The sequence below is a fragment of the Miniopterus schreibersii genome, assembly GCF_964146895.1.
Source record: "Miniopterus schreibersii genome assembly, chromosome: 11".
Lineage (NCBI taxonomy): Eukaryota > Metazoa > Chordata > Mammalia > Chiroptera > Miniopteridae > Miniopterus > Miniopterus schreibersii.
The window spans coordinates 16,547,133-16,561,708 of record NC_138111.1 but is presented as its reverse complement, the minus strand read 5'-3'; the positions used below and the strand labels follow the sequence as shown (position 1 = coordinate 16,561,708).

The window sequence follows — 14,576 nt, the reverse complement described above, 5'->3', positions numbered from 1 at the left end:
CGGCGTGCGCGCGCAGCTGCTGCAGGACCGGCGTCCGGAGGCTCATTGCGGCAGCGCCGGTCCCCGCGGCTGGGCCTGATGCAGGTAGCGGTTGCCCCGGGTCCCTCACTGGGGGGCCAGCGCCGGGCCGCCGGCTCCGAGGACTCGCTTGGGGCGGGGTGGGGGCCGAGGGCGGCGGGGCGACCTGGCTGTGCGCGCCCGATGGCGCAGCTCCCCTGGGAGGTGGACGCTTGGAAATGACTGAGCTTTCATCCATCCCCTCCCTGCGCCCGGGGTCTCGAAATTTAGGGACGTTTGCATTTCCGGCGGGAAAATGCCGGGTCGTGGTGGGGAGAAGGGCCGCCGCGTGTACTGCAGGACGGTTCGCAGCACCCCTGGCGCTGCCCGCTGGGCACCTGTCGCATCCCTGCTCCCCGGGCGTGGTAACCAAAAAGGCTCAGGCGCCGCCAGCGCCCCCTGGGAGGCACATCCCCCCGCCCCCCTGCCGGAGAACTACTTTCTGCCTGCGTCACATTTTCGCGGTGCTTCTCTTATAAGCTCTCTGGAGACCCAGAGGAGTGTCTTAGTCACCGCAGAGTCCCAGGTGCCCAGCGAGGCTCCAGGTACATGGTAGGCGCCTAATATTTGGCAGAGGGATAAATGATGTCATGCATACTGTGCGCCCGGTTCTGTGCTCGGAGGTGGGTGATTATTGCTACCATAGTTGCCATAGGAGGAGAGTGTTCTGGCCCTGGCTGCGTGGTAGTACATCTCAGGCTGTATTGTCGTTTCCGGGGTGCCCTGAGGGTGGGGACCCTGTTTGACCTGTCCGCGCCTGCCTCCCTGGTGCCCTGTCCCCAGCTCCTTGGAGATCAGTTATTTGTAGAATGAAAGAATGCATGCCACACAGGACAGGCTCTCTGCAGAAGAGCACTTGGGGATCAGAGAGAGCTTCACACAGAGGTGAAAGGATGGAAAGATGACGGTTTTAAAGAATGGAAAACATTTGCTTGGAGAGGGAAAAAAAGGCTGTGTTTCAAGGAGAAGGGATGGCACTAGCGCAAAGGATGGAAGGGGATAGTGTCTGGGAACTGGGAGATGGTTCTTTATTGCTGCAGTCTCCATCAAAGGCAGCTAGACAGAGCTCCAGAAGTGGGCTCAGCCCGGCAGGGTCTCTAGATCATCACGCATGGCTTCTGCGTTTGAATTTTATCTGGAGACTGTTGAGGAGGGATCCTATTTTGCATATTAGAAGGAAACCGTGGGCTACAATGTGATACTGGATTGGAGAAGCCTGTACTTAGGTAGTTTCAGTAGGATAGAATGGAGAGGTCCTTAGGATATTAAGTTACCAGAATTGGGTTATTGATTATGGGAGGAATTTGATAGGCAAATATGAAATCAGGCTTCTGACTTGAGCAACTGGTGGAAATGTGTGGCCATCACTGAGAGAGGGCAGGAGTTGATGAATGGGTCTGTAACTGCATCCTGCTGTAGCCCTGAGCATTTTCTGATCAGTTTTGCTTATGAGGAGTATTTAGTCTGAAGAAACTGTTTTCTTGGAGGGTACCTTTAGTTACCCTTAAGTAACTCCTCGGCTTTTCACCTACAAAGAAAATTATGCATTTTTTGTTTTGTTTTAAACAAGCTTTTAAAAAATATATGTATATGTTTTTATTGATTTTTTGGAGAGAGAGGGAGAGAGAGAGAAACAGCAATGAGAAAGTAATATCTATTGGCTGCCTCCTGCACGCCCCCTACTGGGGAACCAGCTGGCAACTCTGGCTTGTGCCCTGAGCAGGAATTGAACTCATGACCTCCTGGTTCATGGGTTGACACTCAACCACTTCTCCACACCAGCTGAGTGAAAATTATGCTTTTAATATAGTAGTTGGGCAGGGCTGTTTTAGGCCTCAGAGAATATATATATATATATATATATATATATATGTTGATTACTTGGTTTGATATCAATCAAACCAAGAACAGTATTTTTAGGATTAATGATTTGTTTCACTTATTTAATATCTTATATTTCTTGACAGTTTCTGCAAGACCATAAACTGAATCCTTGGAATGCTTGATATTTGCTGTATATAGTGCCTGTTGATGGACTGTACTGCTATTCAATTAGAGTCTGAAGGGGACTGAATTCCTGCTGGTGATAACACATTGCAAGCCATAGTACCCGTGAACAAGATGACTGCTGTCTCCCCAGAGCCTCAAACTCTGGCCTCAAATGAACAAAACAAGGTCCTAAGAATGGATACACATGGGAATGAAGAAGCTGTCCTAAGAGGAAACACTACTGACCCAGAGTCTTTCAGACAGAGGTTCAGGTGGTTTTGTTACTCAGAAGAGGCTGGACCCAGAAAAGCCCTGAATCAGCTCTGGGAGCTCTGCATTCAGTGGCTGAGACCAGACATCCACACAAAAGAACAGATTTTAGAGCTTTTGGTGTTTGAGCAATTCCTGACCATTTTGCCTGGGGAGATCAGGATTTGGGTAAAGTCACAACAGCCTGAGAATAGTGAGGAAGTGGTGACCTTAATAGAGGATTTGACCCAAACGCTTGAAGAAAAGGAAGGTGAGACTTATAGATGGAGGGAGGAAGTGGGTGAGATCTCCTTAGTGTATTAAAGTAACTCCCCAAAAGACAGCAGTTTATTACTAAGAAGAGACTAAGGGACTAGGTTTGAATTGGTCCTGCCTTTTACTGTGTGGTCTTGGGCAAGCTACATAACCTCTCAGAACTTTAGTCTGTAAAAGGGATCCCATCTTATCTATAGTGTTGTTAGGATTAAATAAGGTAAGGTATAATACATGGTGGATGCTCAAGAAATAATTTCTTTCCCTTCACCCCTGAGCAAGGGGGGACTTTAGAACCCAGGAGAGAAAAAAATAATCTGGAAATGTTTGGAGTCACAAGCACATCATCCAGCCAGACCTTAACTTCAGTGTGTGGAGTAGCACATTTTTAGAATGGAGCTATCCAATGTCTGTGATGTTGGAAGCGTGTTCTGCATTGTTTTGCATTTCAAGTTAAGCACATGAAAAGTGGCAAGTGCAAATAAGGAATTGAAGTTTTGATTAAATTTAGATAGCCATATGTGGCCAGCAACTACCCTGTTGGTAGTGCAGTTCCACAGCCTTAGGGAACAGCTGACTTACATTTTCATAATTATATTATTATACATTACATATAAGTGTACAAAATATGCACTATGAATTATAACATGATTATGTCATTGTAAAATATTGATAAAAAGACTTCTAGGATGGCTACTTTTTGAGAGCATGTGGCTCAACTTTTGTAAAATCCCTCTATAGCTACAAATATTCCAAATGTTTTTGTAAATTATTTACCATAAGGCTCTCAATACATATGTGTAACAGTTTGTATCCTACCAGGAGTTCTGAAATAAGTGGGGAAATAGCGTTTACCTCCACAGACTTAATTTGTGGTCACACAGCTCATTGGTGTACCCAAAATTTGGGCTTCCTGACTCCTCTCTGATTTGTCTGTCATTGCAGCATGGTGCTTCTACAAAGTTGGGGCCTCTGTGTGGAAGCCCCTGCAATCAACAAGTTCATGAATCAATTGCTCTAGCATTCTGTAAGATAGAACAGTCTCCTTAAAACAAGCTCTTTTTTCTCTTTGCATAGTTCTGATTCTTAGTTTCCATTGATTGTCCAATCAATAAACTGCCTAAAATTATTTTCATATGAAAGTGAAGTATGATTTTTAAAAATACTTTTTCCTTATTAGAAGTGCTGTTAATATCTCAGGGTATTTAAAACACTCAGTTCATATGTTCAGATTCCTGGTTTCTGTCATTAGGAATCTGTTGGTGTCTTCAGAGCTGGAGTCAGTTCTTTTTTTTTTTTTTAGTTCTCACCAAAAGGTATTTTTCCCATTGTGTTTCAGAGAGAGTGGAAGGGAGAGAGAAAGAGAGAGAGAGAAACATCGATATGAGAGATACACACCTACTGGTTGCCTCCTGTACGCACCCTGACCGGGGGCCGAGGATCCAGCCTGCAACCAAGGTATGTGCCCTTGACCAGAATCGAACCTGAGACCCTTCAGTCTACGGGCTGTCGCTCTAACCACTGAACCAAACCGGCTAGGGCTGGTTTCAGTTCTTGAGACCAGCTTGGCGCTGTCATTAAATGAGTGACTCTTGTGCAAGGCATTGTGGTTGGACTATGAGGAAAAAAATTAATACATAAAATAATATGTGGTTTTACCTTAATACATCTTATGAATGTTTTTAAAATAATTATTATGCAAATTAAATACATTAAACTGTGGGTGTAGGGAATGAACGAAATCAGTTTTTTGTGAGCTTAGGAATTGGAAGGATATTTTACGGGGCAGGGGGATAAGCTTGGGTTTTAATGGGAAACTCTATCTGTGGCTCTTCTTTCTGGTTTAAAGAATGGGAACAAACTTTTTTCTGTTTCTTAATGATCTTTTTCTCCAGAGACATATATAAGAATTTCTAGTCTGAGGAATTCATTTGGAAGACTGGACTGTGTCTTTTCTTTCCTTCCTAGATCTAGTTTCTCAAAATTCTGTTATTTCCCAAGAGGAGAACTCTGAAGAAGATAAAATAGTTTCTGTTCTTCCAAACACTGAGTCCAGGGTAAGTTTCCTTTTACTGGTTTTCATTCTTAAGTGAATACTTACTAACCTCCTACTGAGTGGTTTAACAATACCAGATAGAATAATTAAGACAGTCTCCTATTCACATTCTTCCAAGTTACTCTTCAGTTTGGAGAATTTGTCACAAGTCTGATTGTAATAAAAACAAAAACAAGTGTTTGCTAAAATTTAATGGTTATTCTTGATAAAAAATTAGCCAGGTGAAAATAGAATTATATTTCCTAACATGATAATAAACATCCCCAGCTGGATAGTGTTGGAAAATAAAAAGCAGTCCTTACAATGCCCCTAAAAACATACGGATGTTTTAACCTTACTGTTATTAATGAGTATTTTCTGAATATTCTAGCCAATGCACTAAGATTAGAAAGAAATAGATAAGTATTGGTAGCTTGCTTTGGAATCCTTAGAAAGTTAAATACTATCAGAACTAATACATTGTATATTAACCACTTCTCTGAAATCTTAGCATCTATTTAGGAATAATACAATGGAAAAAGACTGTGTTTGGTGTTCTAGGAACCCATGACATTGAAGGATATAGCTGTGAACTTTTCCCGAGGAGAGTGGAGGAAGCTGGAATCCTTTCAAAAGGAGCTATATAAGGAAGTGCTACTGGAGAACTTCAGGAGCCTAGAATTTCTGGGTAAAGACACCTTCTCTTCATGATCTAGCATCTAACCTGGCTATCCTTTTGTCCACTATTATTGAAAGATAAGTTGATAAGTGCTATAAACTGTTTTGGCTGGGCATGCAGGGGCGATATGATTAATCCTAAAAATGGGTCCTGAAAATGTGCTTTTCTGCAGTGTTTTCTCTCAAAAAGGCCTTTGATTCATAGAACTGGAGATGTTTAGCATCATTTTGCTCTCCTGAAGGCTGGACCTTCCCCCATTTTCTCCTCAGATTTCAGTGTTGATGTCTGATGTTTGACAGCATCCCCTCTTCACTGGAGAACCACACTCTATGTGTGAGTGCTGATTGACTTTGTTCTATGGAAAACAGCCATTTTTTAATTCTTCTCTCTATGAGCAGGCTTTCCAGTTACCAAATTAGATTTGATTTCCCAAATAACATGGGTTGAACTGCCGTGGCTGCTGGAAAAAGAAGCCTCAGAAGGCTCCAGAGCAGGTGAGTTGGTGAAAAGCAGACAAGGAAATTAAAACAGTTGCTTGTCACGTCATTTGGGAAGAGCTTTTGAACTGTTGGGGGGGCCAAGTGCTAAAATTAAAATAGAATGATGATTCGAGTATACAGCCTGCCTTGCGGATGTTCGTTTTAATGGGAGACTGTTAGTTTGGCGTCTCTGAGAAGGAGATGCCAAGACATGATTAGCCATGCCGGAGACTTATTAGGGAAAATTCCAGTGAAAGAAAATGGGGTGGGCTCCGGAAGAGGCCAGGAGTGATACCAGAGCGTGATGCAGGTATAACGCCTGTGAATGAGAGGGAAGAAAGAGTGGGCAGGAGGAGTCTTAGACTAAAATGCAGTTTAAGAAAGTTTTGGCAAGGCCAAGAAAGACTCCTCAAGCCAGAGTTTCCTCTCAGAGTCCTCTGTCCTGGTCTCCCTGCTGTACTTGTCACCCACTGGGACCAGCCGTGGGGAGTGGCCTTGGAGTGGATGCCATGATGAATTCATAGAGCGGCAGCAAGTGCTCTTAGCTGTCAGTTAAGTGCCTCAGAGGAGATCTGAAAGGATTTTTATGGACACCACAGATACAGATATCAAAACAAAAAGTGCTAGTAATGGGACTTATGCTGTAATAATGGCATGTGTATGGAGCACTGGGAAGATATAGGAGCAACAGCTTAGTTAAATTTGAGTTGAATCTCAAAGGATGAATATGAATTCACCCAGAGGACAGCATGTGTGGTATAATCCCATTTTACATTTAAAAAATAATTACTGCCCGTCCCATGTGCTCAGTGGTTGAGCATCAACCTGTGAACCAGGAGGTCACAGTTCGATTCCCCATCAGGGAACATGCCTGGGTTGGGGGCTTGATCCCCAGTTGGGGATGAGCAGGAGGCAGCCAATCAATGACTCTCTCTCATCATTGATGTTTCTACCTCTTTCCCCCTCTCCTTTCCTCTCTGAAATCAGTAAAAACATTTTAAATATATATATATTTACTGATTTCAGACAGAGGAAGGGAGGAGGGGGGAGAGAGAGAGAAACACCAATGAGGAGGGAGTCATCATTGATCAGCTGCCTCCTGCACGTCCCCGACAGGGGATAGAGTCTGCAACCCGGTCATGTGCCCTGGCGGGGAACCGAACCGCAATCTCCAGGATCCTAGATCAATGCTCAACCACTGAGCCACGCCCGGCCGGGCTCAATAAAAACATATTTTAAAAAAATTACTTACATATTAGTACCTTAGTTTCTTTTAAAGAATAAAAAAATTGCCCTACCTGGGCGGCTTGGCTCAGCAGTTGAGAATTGACCTAGGATCCAGGAGCTTGAGGTTTGATTCCTGGCTAGGGAACATGCCCCAGTTGCCTGCTCAACCCTCAGTAGGGGGCGTGCAGGAGGCCGCCAATCAGTGACTCTCTTATCATTGATGTTTCTCTCTCCCTCTCCCTTCCTCTCTGAAATCAATAAAGATATATTTTTTAAAAAATTTTTTAAATAAAAATGTGAGAGCAAAAACATCAATCGGCTGCCTCCTGCATGCCCACTACTGGGGATGGAGCCCACAACCCGGGCATGTGCCCTGACTGGGAACCGCACCTGCAACCCCTTGGTACACGGGACAATGCCCAACCAGCTGAGCCACAAAGAAATATACATTTAAAGCAACAATACTATTTACTATAAATCATATTCACAAAGATTTAAAGAAAGATCATTTGACTGTCGATGAGTGCCCAGGCACTTCTCATCATGCTTCATGTGATAGTTCGACTTTTCTACCCTTTAGTTCAGTAATTCCATTTTTATTACTCTTGAGGAAATATTAATTATTTGATAAACATTCAGTAAGGGAATAATTAAACTAATATATGTTATATTAGTACATAAGTATAAGTATAGTAATATAGAATTTATTATTATATAACTGATTAAAATTATTTTTATGAGCGACCGTGAGATAAAGAATTTTAAATGAGAAAAGTAATCCAAAATATTGTGCAGTTTTTCCATTCTAAAATATAGAGCAATTTCTAGTCCTGGCTGGTGTGGCTTGGTAGGTTGGAGCGTCGTCCCATATACCAGAGGGTTGTGGGACACATACCTAGTCAGGGCACATACCTAGGTTGTGGGTTTAATCCCCCTCTGCTTGTGCATGTGAGGAAACTGATCGATGCTTGTTTTGTTCTCTCTCTCTTTCTCCCCTGCCCTTCTCCTTTCTCTAAATCAATAAAAATACAGAGCAATTTCTAGAAGAAAATACACAGAGTTATTAACAATAGTTAATTTCTAGGTAATAGGATTTTGTGTTTTATAGTTATGTGTTTAAAAAATGGTTTTATAAAAGTGACAGTGTAATCTCATGACTAAGAGCCAGGATGATGATATGGTTAATGAATGAATTCAAAGCGTGGAGAAGGGCATAAAGATCAGTTGTGGAAAAGGCTCCATGGAGATTGTGGGACTTGAACCCTAGGCCCTGTCAAATTTATATGTTTGTGATAGTGAAGGTGCTATGGGATTGCATTCTAGGTAGTGTGAAGACTAAAAGAACAGGATTGAAAATGCTGTAGTATATTAGGTACAGTAAATGGATGTTTGATTAGAGTATCCATGAGGTTGATAGGGCGAGATTGTGGTAACCTTGAAAGTCTAGCATAGATGCTATTGCATATCACACCTATAAACTTAGTGCTATTTGACTGCATTGAGGAGGGGCAATATAGTATAGAGAGATCAAAAGCCTGGGCTTTAGTGTCAGACTAGGTTAACAGTTGGGCACTGCCACTTATAGTACATGTGACCTTGGGCAAGCGGCTTACATTCTGTGTGCCTACCTGTCACACCCATAGAACAGGGGTAATAGGACCTACTTCGTAGAGTTGTTGTGAAGATTAAGAGAAATACAAGTAAAGTGTTTGATATTTGGCCTGCATTTGGTAAGTATTCAATAAATGCACTATTATTATTATTATTATTGTTTGAAAAAGGAATAGATTGGATATAGGAAGAATAAGTATGAACCTATTATAGAAATTTGAAATAAGGATAAGAACTTGCATTTCTAACTATAAAGCATAAGCATTTCATCTCCCTCAATATTTTTCCTAACTCCTATTTTACCTACTTTCTCTATATCACTCTTCCCTTCCTTGTTTTATAAGACTCTATTTGAGAACTGTCCAAGTTATAATCTTTATAGTCATCACTACCCCTATTCCTATTTTAGTCCCAAATACAGCACCTTCCTTTATTGCAAACAGGAAATATTCTGTGTTATTTCTTTTAGAGTGTGAACCTAGAGGTGAATTGAAGAAATCTGTTCGAAATCAAGATGCTCTTATGGACGAATCAACTTTAGATAGAATAATAGAGAGGTACCTAATGGGTAGTGATTATGACTTGATGGGAGAATCTTCCAAACATTGTGGCAGATTAGAGGAGGGTCGTAGGAATAAGGAATATTCACAAGTAGCAGGCACACAAAAGAAAACTCATGGGAGAGGCAATAAGGGTGAGGAATTTGACCCAGAAAAGGGCCCCTTTGGAAGTCATTTCAAGGAATCTTCAGATATAGTTAAACATATGAGAGTCTACTTAAGGAAAAAATCTCGGAAGTATAATGAATGCAAGAAACCATTTAGTTTTCATTCAGACCTTGTTATGAACCGCAAAGAGCACACTGGAGAAAAGTCACGGAAATGTAATGAAGGCAGGAAGGTCTTAAGTCACTCGTCATCTCTTACTGAACGTCAGAAACATCAGAAAATTTATATGGGGACTAAGCCCCAGAAGTGCAGTAACTGTGGGATAGACTTTACTCAAAGCTTATCCCTTGTTAAGAGAAGAAAAACCCCTATATGTGAGAAATGTAGGAAAAGTGAACGTAAGGATACAACCTCGAATAAAGATGAGGGAACAGAGACTAGAGAAAAAACCCATAAGTGTAGCAAATGTGGGAAAGCCTTTGGCTATAATACCTCTCTGACCAAACATCAGAGAATTTACATTGGGGAAAAACCTGATCTGTGCAAGGAATGTAGAAAAGCTTTCAGTGACAGTTCATCCCTCGCACCACATACGGGAACTCACAGTGGAGAGAAACCCTTCAAATGTGATGATTGTGGAAAAGGTTTCACCCTAACGGCCCACCTCATTAAACATCAGAGAATTCATACTGGAGAGAAACCCTATAAATGTAAAGAATGTGGGAGACCCTTTAGTGACAGCTCATCTCTTATTCAACATCAGCGAATTCATACTGGAGAAAAACCCTACACATGTAACAGCTGCGGAAAATCCTTCAGTCATAGCTCATCCCTTTCCAAGCATCAGAGAATTCATACTGGAGAGAAACCCTATAAATGTGGTGAGTGTGGAAAAGCCTTTAGACAGAATTCTTGCCTTACCCGACATCAGAGAATTCACACTGGAGAAAAACCCTACTTATGTAATGATTGTGGGATGACTTTCAGCCATTTTACATCTGTAATTTATCATCAGAGACTTCATTCAGGAGAGAAACCCTACAAATGTAGTCAGTGTGAGAAAGCCTTCCCTACCCATTCACTCCTTAGTCGTCATCAGAGAATTCATACTGGTGTGAAACCTTATAAATGTAAAGAGTGTGGAAAATCCTTCAGTCAAAGCTCATCTCTTAATGAACATCATCGAATTCATACTGGAGAGAAACCCTATGAATGTGACTATTGTGGAGCAACCTTTAGTCGAAGCTCAATCCTTGTAGAACACCTAAAAATTCACACTGGAAGAAAAGAATATGAATGTAATGAATGTGAGAAGACATTCAAAAGTAATTCAGGCCTCATTAGACATCGGGGATTTCACTCTGGAGAGTGATTCTTGGACCATAGCAAGGTGGGGGAAATTTAATCAAAATTATCCCTTATTAGAAACCCGGATGTAAATAACCACCACATTGATTAGTAGCTGCAACTTTGATAGGTTGGCAGCTAGGAAAAACAGACTTTTCCCCATTCACCCTTCTTTGCAAGGATGTTAACTTTTGGAAGATAGTAGTTAAGATTGGAAACATCATGTGGAAGGTGAAAATAGTATGAGATGTGAAAGGATTGTAAAAGGCCAAATACGAATTTTAAAAGCAGCAGAGGGGTGCCCAGGACCTATCTTTTTAACCTCTTCAGAAGATCACCCTCTCTTCTAGCTTCCCCTTCCACTACCATGTAGTGTAATAGAGAACTTGATTGGAGTAATATAACCTGGGTTCTGTCCCAGTTTGCCAACCAATCTGCTATATAATGTTGGGTGAATCAGTTGACCTTTCTGAATTTCAGTTTCTGAACTGGTAAAATGAAGGGTTGGGACTAATGTTGTCTAAGTTGTTGTTGTTTTTGTACCTCATATTTTCTGAAGCTGTGAAAATAAGTTAAACATTTTTGACTCATTGTATTTTTCAAGTTTCTGTAGTAGAAAATTACTCATTTAGGATGCTAAACTTCTGGCTTAGTGAGAATGTAGTATCCTTTTTGAATACTGGATGCCTTGAATACTTGACGCTAGAATGCTATAAACAGGAACAGGTCAGGGAAGCTGAAACAAGTTTGCCTTCAGGGAATGTTTTAATTGGACAAAGCACTCTAACCTGTTTTTCCTTTGGGCCTTGGCTGAGAGGATTGGGGATCTAGAGGGCATGAACCTGAGCCATCTCAGACGTGAGAGTTACAGTCCTAGGAAAATAGATTGGGGGATGGTGGGGGTGGGAGGAAGCGAGTGCTGAAAACAGCTATTCTGGATGGGTTGCCTTTTGCAAAATAGAGTTTTATTTTTTTAAGTTTTGCCTATACTAAGTACAGTGTCCTGTAATTGGAGTGTAAACATTATGTATGGCAAAGATCATGAGCTAAAGTTGCGCCCTTTGACATATTTTAGTTGGTCTGCATGGTAAGGTTTTCTGTGGTGTGTGTGTGTGTGTGTGTGTGTGTGTGTGTGTGTAATTAGTTGCCACCATTTAAAATAGGAAATTTCATACCAAATAAAAGGCTTGTCTTGAAAAAATATAAGGGATGACAACACTAGACCCATATTTCATGGGACAGTCAAGTGGTTTGAGACAGCAGCTGCTCCATTTAAATAGGAAGTCTACTCTTCTATTTGGGGGCCAACTTCTCGCAGTGTGTAACCTGACTTGCCCACTGTAGGGATTTGATATTCTGATTCCCTACCACCTGGAGAAAACATATTCTAAAATCTAAAGAGACTCCATTGATAGTAAAATTCAGGAAGAGAATGTAGAAATAATAAATTTTCACTTAAGTCATCTGTTGTGAGATTAGACTCAAAGGAACGGAGGCTACAGATGTTAGTGGATTACTGCTTGTGAATTTTATTGGTGGAATCTGAATAATAGCTTCTAACTGCAAAAGGAACTAAAAACCCTATGTCGGTTAGGTTTGGGTCTCAGGCCATAGGGTCCTGGAGGAGCTCCACTGACTTAGCAGTGGTGCAGAGCTGCTGACGTTGGCATTGGAGGCGTAAAAAGACAACTAAGGCAAAAAACTTTCAGCTTATCAAAGCAGAGAGGTCCGTAACACTCATCTGAGGCACGGCAATGTTTGCTGTGATTTAGTGGGTTGAGTTTGCATTGCTGCCTCTGGGTAATGCTTTTGGTTTCTTCCCTGTGCCCTCACTCCCCCAAAGCCTGTAGTTCGGCTATTGCTGTGTAATAAGGTGATCTGCATAGTTCCTACTAAAGAGAGACCAACCAGAGACATTTAGCCTTATAGGACTTTGGCTTATGAGAACCGTTCACCTGATTTAAATTTTATGGTGTGTGGTTGTTTTTTAAAGATATAAACCCTGGTTTGTTTTCTAAAAATATATAAACCCTAGTTTGTTTGTTTTCTGAAAAAATATAATTTATATAAAGAATTAAATTTGTAAAATTCTTGAGAAGAGGCTTGTTCTGGGATGTTTACTTTAAAATGAGGACCTTGCTTTAAAAAATATTTTAATGGGTTTCTATTGAAATGTCTTTCAAGTCCCACCACAGGACAAGGCTTCTCCTGTCAACGAGTTTACTTTTCTTTACTTATTTTAGAATTCTTTTTTAATGTAAAAATACATAATGTGAGACTGACCTTTTTAATCCTTTCTTGGTGTACAGTTCAGTGGCATTAAATACATTCACATTACTGTGCAATCATCGCCACATTCATCTCCAGAACTTTTTCCATCATCCCAAACTGAAACTCTCCTCATTCGCCAATAACTCCCCACTCTTCCCTCCCCCTAGGCCCTGTAACCACTATTCTACTTTTCTGTTTCTTATGAATTTGACTCTTCAAGGTACCTCATATAAATGGATTCATTCAGTGTTTGTCCTTTTGTGCCTGGCTTGTTTCACTTAACATTGTGTTTTAAAGGTTCATGTAGTGTGTCAGAATTTCATTCCTTTTTAAGGCTGAATAATATTCCATTGTATGTTTACACCACATTTTTTTAATCCATTCATCCCTCAGTACACATGTATGTTGCTTCTACCTCTTGGCTGTTGTGAATATTGCTGCAGTGAACATGGGTGTACAAATATCTCTTCAAGATCTCTTATCAGTCTTTTGGATATATACCCAGAAGTGAGATTGCTGAATTGTGTGGTAATTCAATTTTAACCTTTTGAGGAACCTCCATGCTGTTTTCAATAGCAGCCACACCATTTCACACTCCTACCAACAGTGCACAAGCGTTTCTTCATGTCCTAGCAACACTTAGTATTTTCTGTATTTTTATAGTGGCCATTCTAACAGATGTGGTTTTGATTTGCATTTCCCTGATGATTAGTGATGTTGAAAATCTTTTCATATGCTCATTAACCATTTATATATATTAAGGGAATTGTCTGTTTAAGTCCTTTGCCCATGATTTAATCAGGTTTTTGTTTTTGAGTTTCAGCTGTTTTTTATCTAGTCTAGATACTAACCCCTTTTAACAAACTTACGATTTTCAAGTATCTTCTCCCATCCCATTGTTTCCATTAGAATATTTTTTTTTCCTTCGGCACTGTTTACTTTGCTGTGCAGACGTTTTTGAGTTTCATGTAGTCCCATTTGTCTATTTTTGCCTATTTTTCTCCTGTGCTTTTGGTGTCATGTCCAAGAAATAATTACCAAAGTCAATGTCATGAAATCCCTCCCCACCCCCACCCCCACCCCCGTTTTCTCTTTTAGGAGTTTCATAGTTTCAGTACAGTTCCATAAACTGGCGATTATTATTTTATAGCATTTTCACCTATATACTGAAGAATCTTAGCATCTGTATGCATGACTTTTTTTTTTTTTTGAGTTTGCTTCAGAAAATGGCACACAAATATTTTCAGTATCAGATAGTGGAGCAAAGCAATGAGGAAAACACCATTCTCTTGCTTTAAAATGCCAGTACATCTGGTCTTTTGACTTTACATAGCTAGAGTTCTTATAATAGAAACAATTTTTTCTATCTTTAGCTGAAATTCTTCTCTGACACATGGATAATTATCAAAAATATCTGCCCTGAGTGAATCTTTAGGCAGTGAATTGACATTTCTTTGTAAATTTGGATGTTCTTTGAGACAGAATATTATCCAAAGTTTTCACTGGGCTGTGTCTTGTGTTCTACAACTCATCTAAAGCTGAAGATAAATACTTGCAAATTTTCAAATTTTGAATCAATTGATCTTTGATATCATTAGAAACTTCTTGTATTCTATGAGCAAAATTACTTAGAGAATTGAAATTTTCAATATTTGTAAATATCTTTTTAAGTCTCTTCCTCATAAATGTCT

At 40.6% G+C, this 14,576-nt stretch overlaps 1 protein-coding gene across 2 annotated transcripts; it reads left to right on the top strand.

Moving 5' to 3' along the window:
- The first annotated feature begins 8 nt into the window (after positions 1-8).
- Positions 9-13,706, top strand: ZNF483 (zinc finger protein 483). 2 transcript variants are annotated; one of them, XM_081152009.1, is made up of 6 exons: positions 9-84; positions 2,025-2,566; positions 4,537-4,625; positions 5,165-5,291; positions 5,681-5,776; positions 9,069-13,706. In XM_081152009.1, the coding sequence occupies exons 2-6, from the start codon at positions 2,179-2,181 to the stop codon at positions 10,637-10,639; spliced, it is 2,271 nt and encodes a 756-aa protein (XP_081008135.1). In that variant the 5' UTR covers positions 9-84; positions 2,025-2,178; the 3' UTR covers positions 10,640-13,706. The 2 variants fall into 2 exon arrangements, with proteins under 2 accessions (XP_081008135.1, XP_081008136.1); XM_081152010.1 differs by lacking the exon at positions 9-84 and adding an exon at positions 368-609.
- Positions 13,707-14,576: the final 870 nt, after the last annotated feature.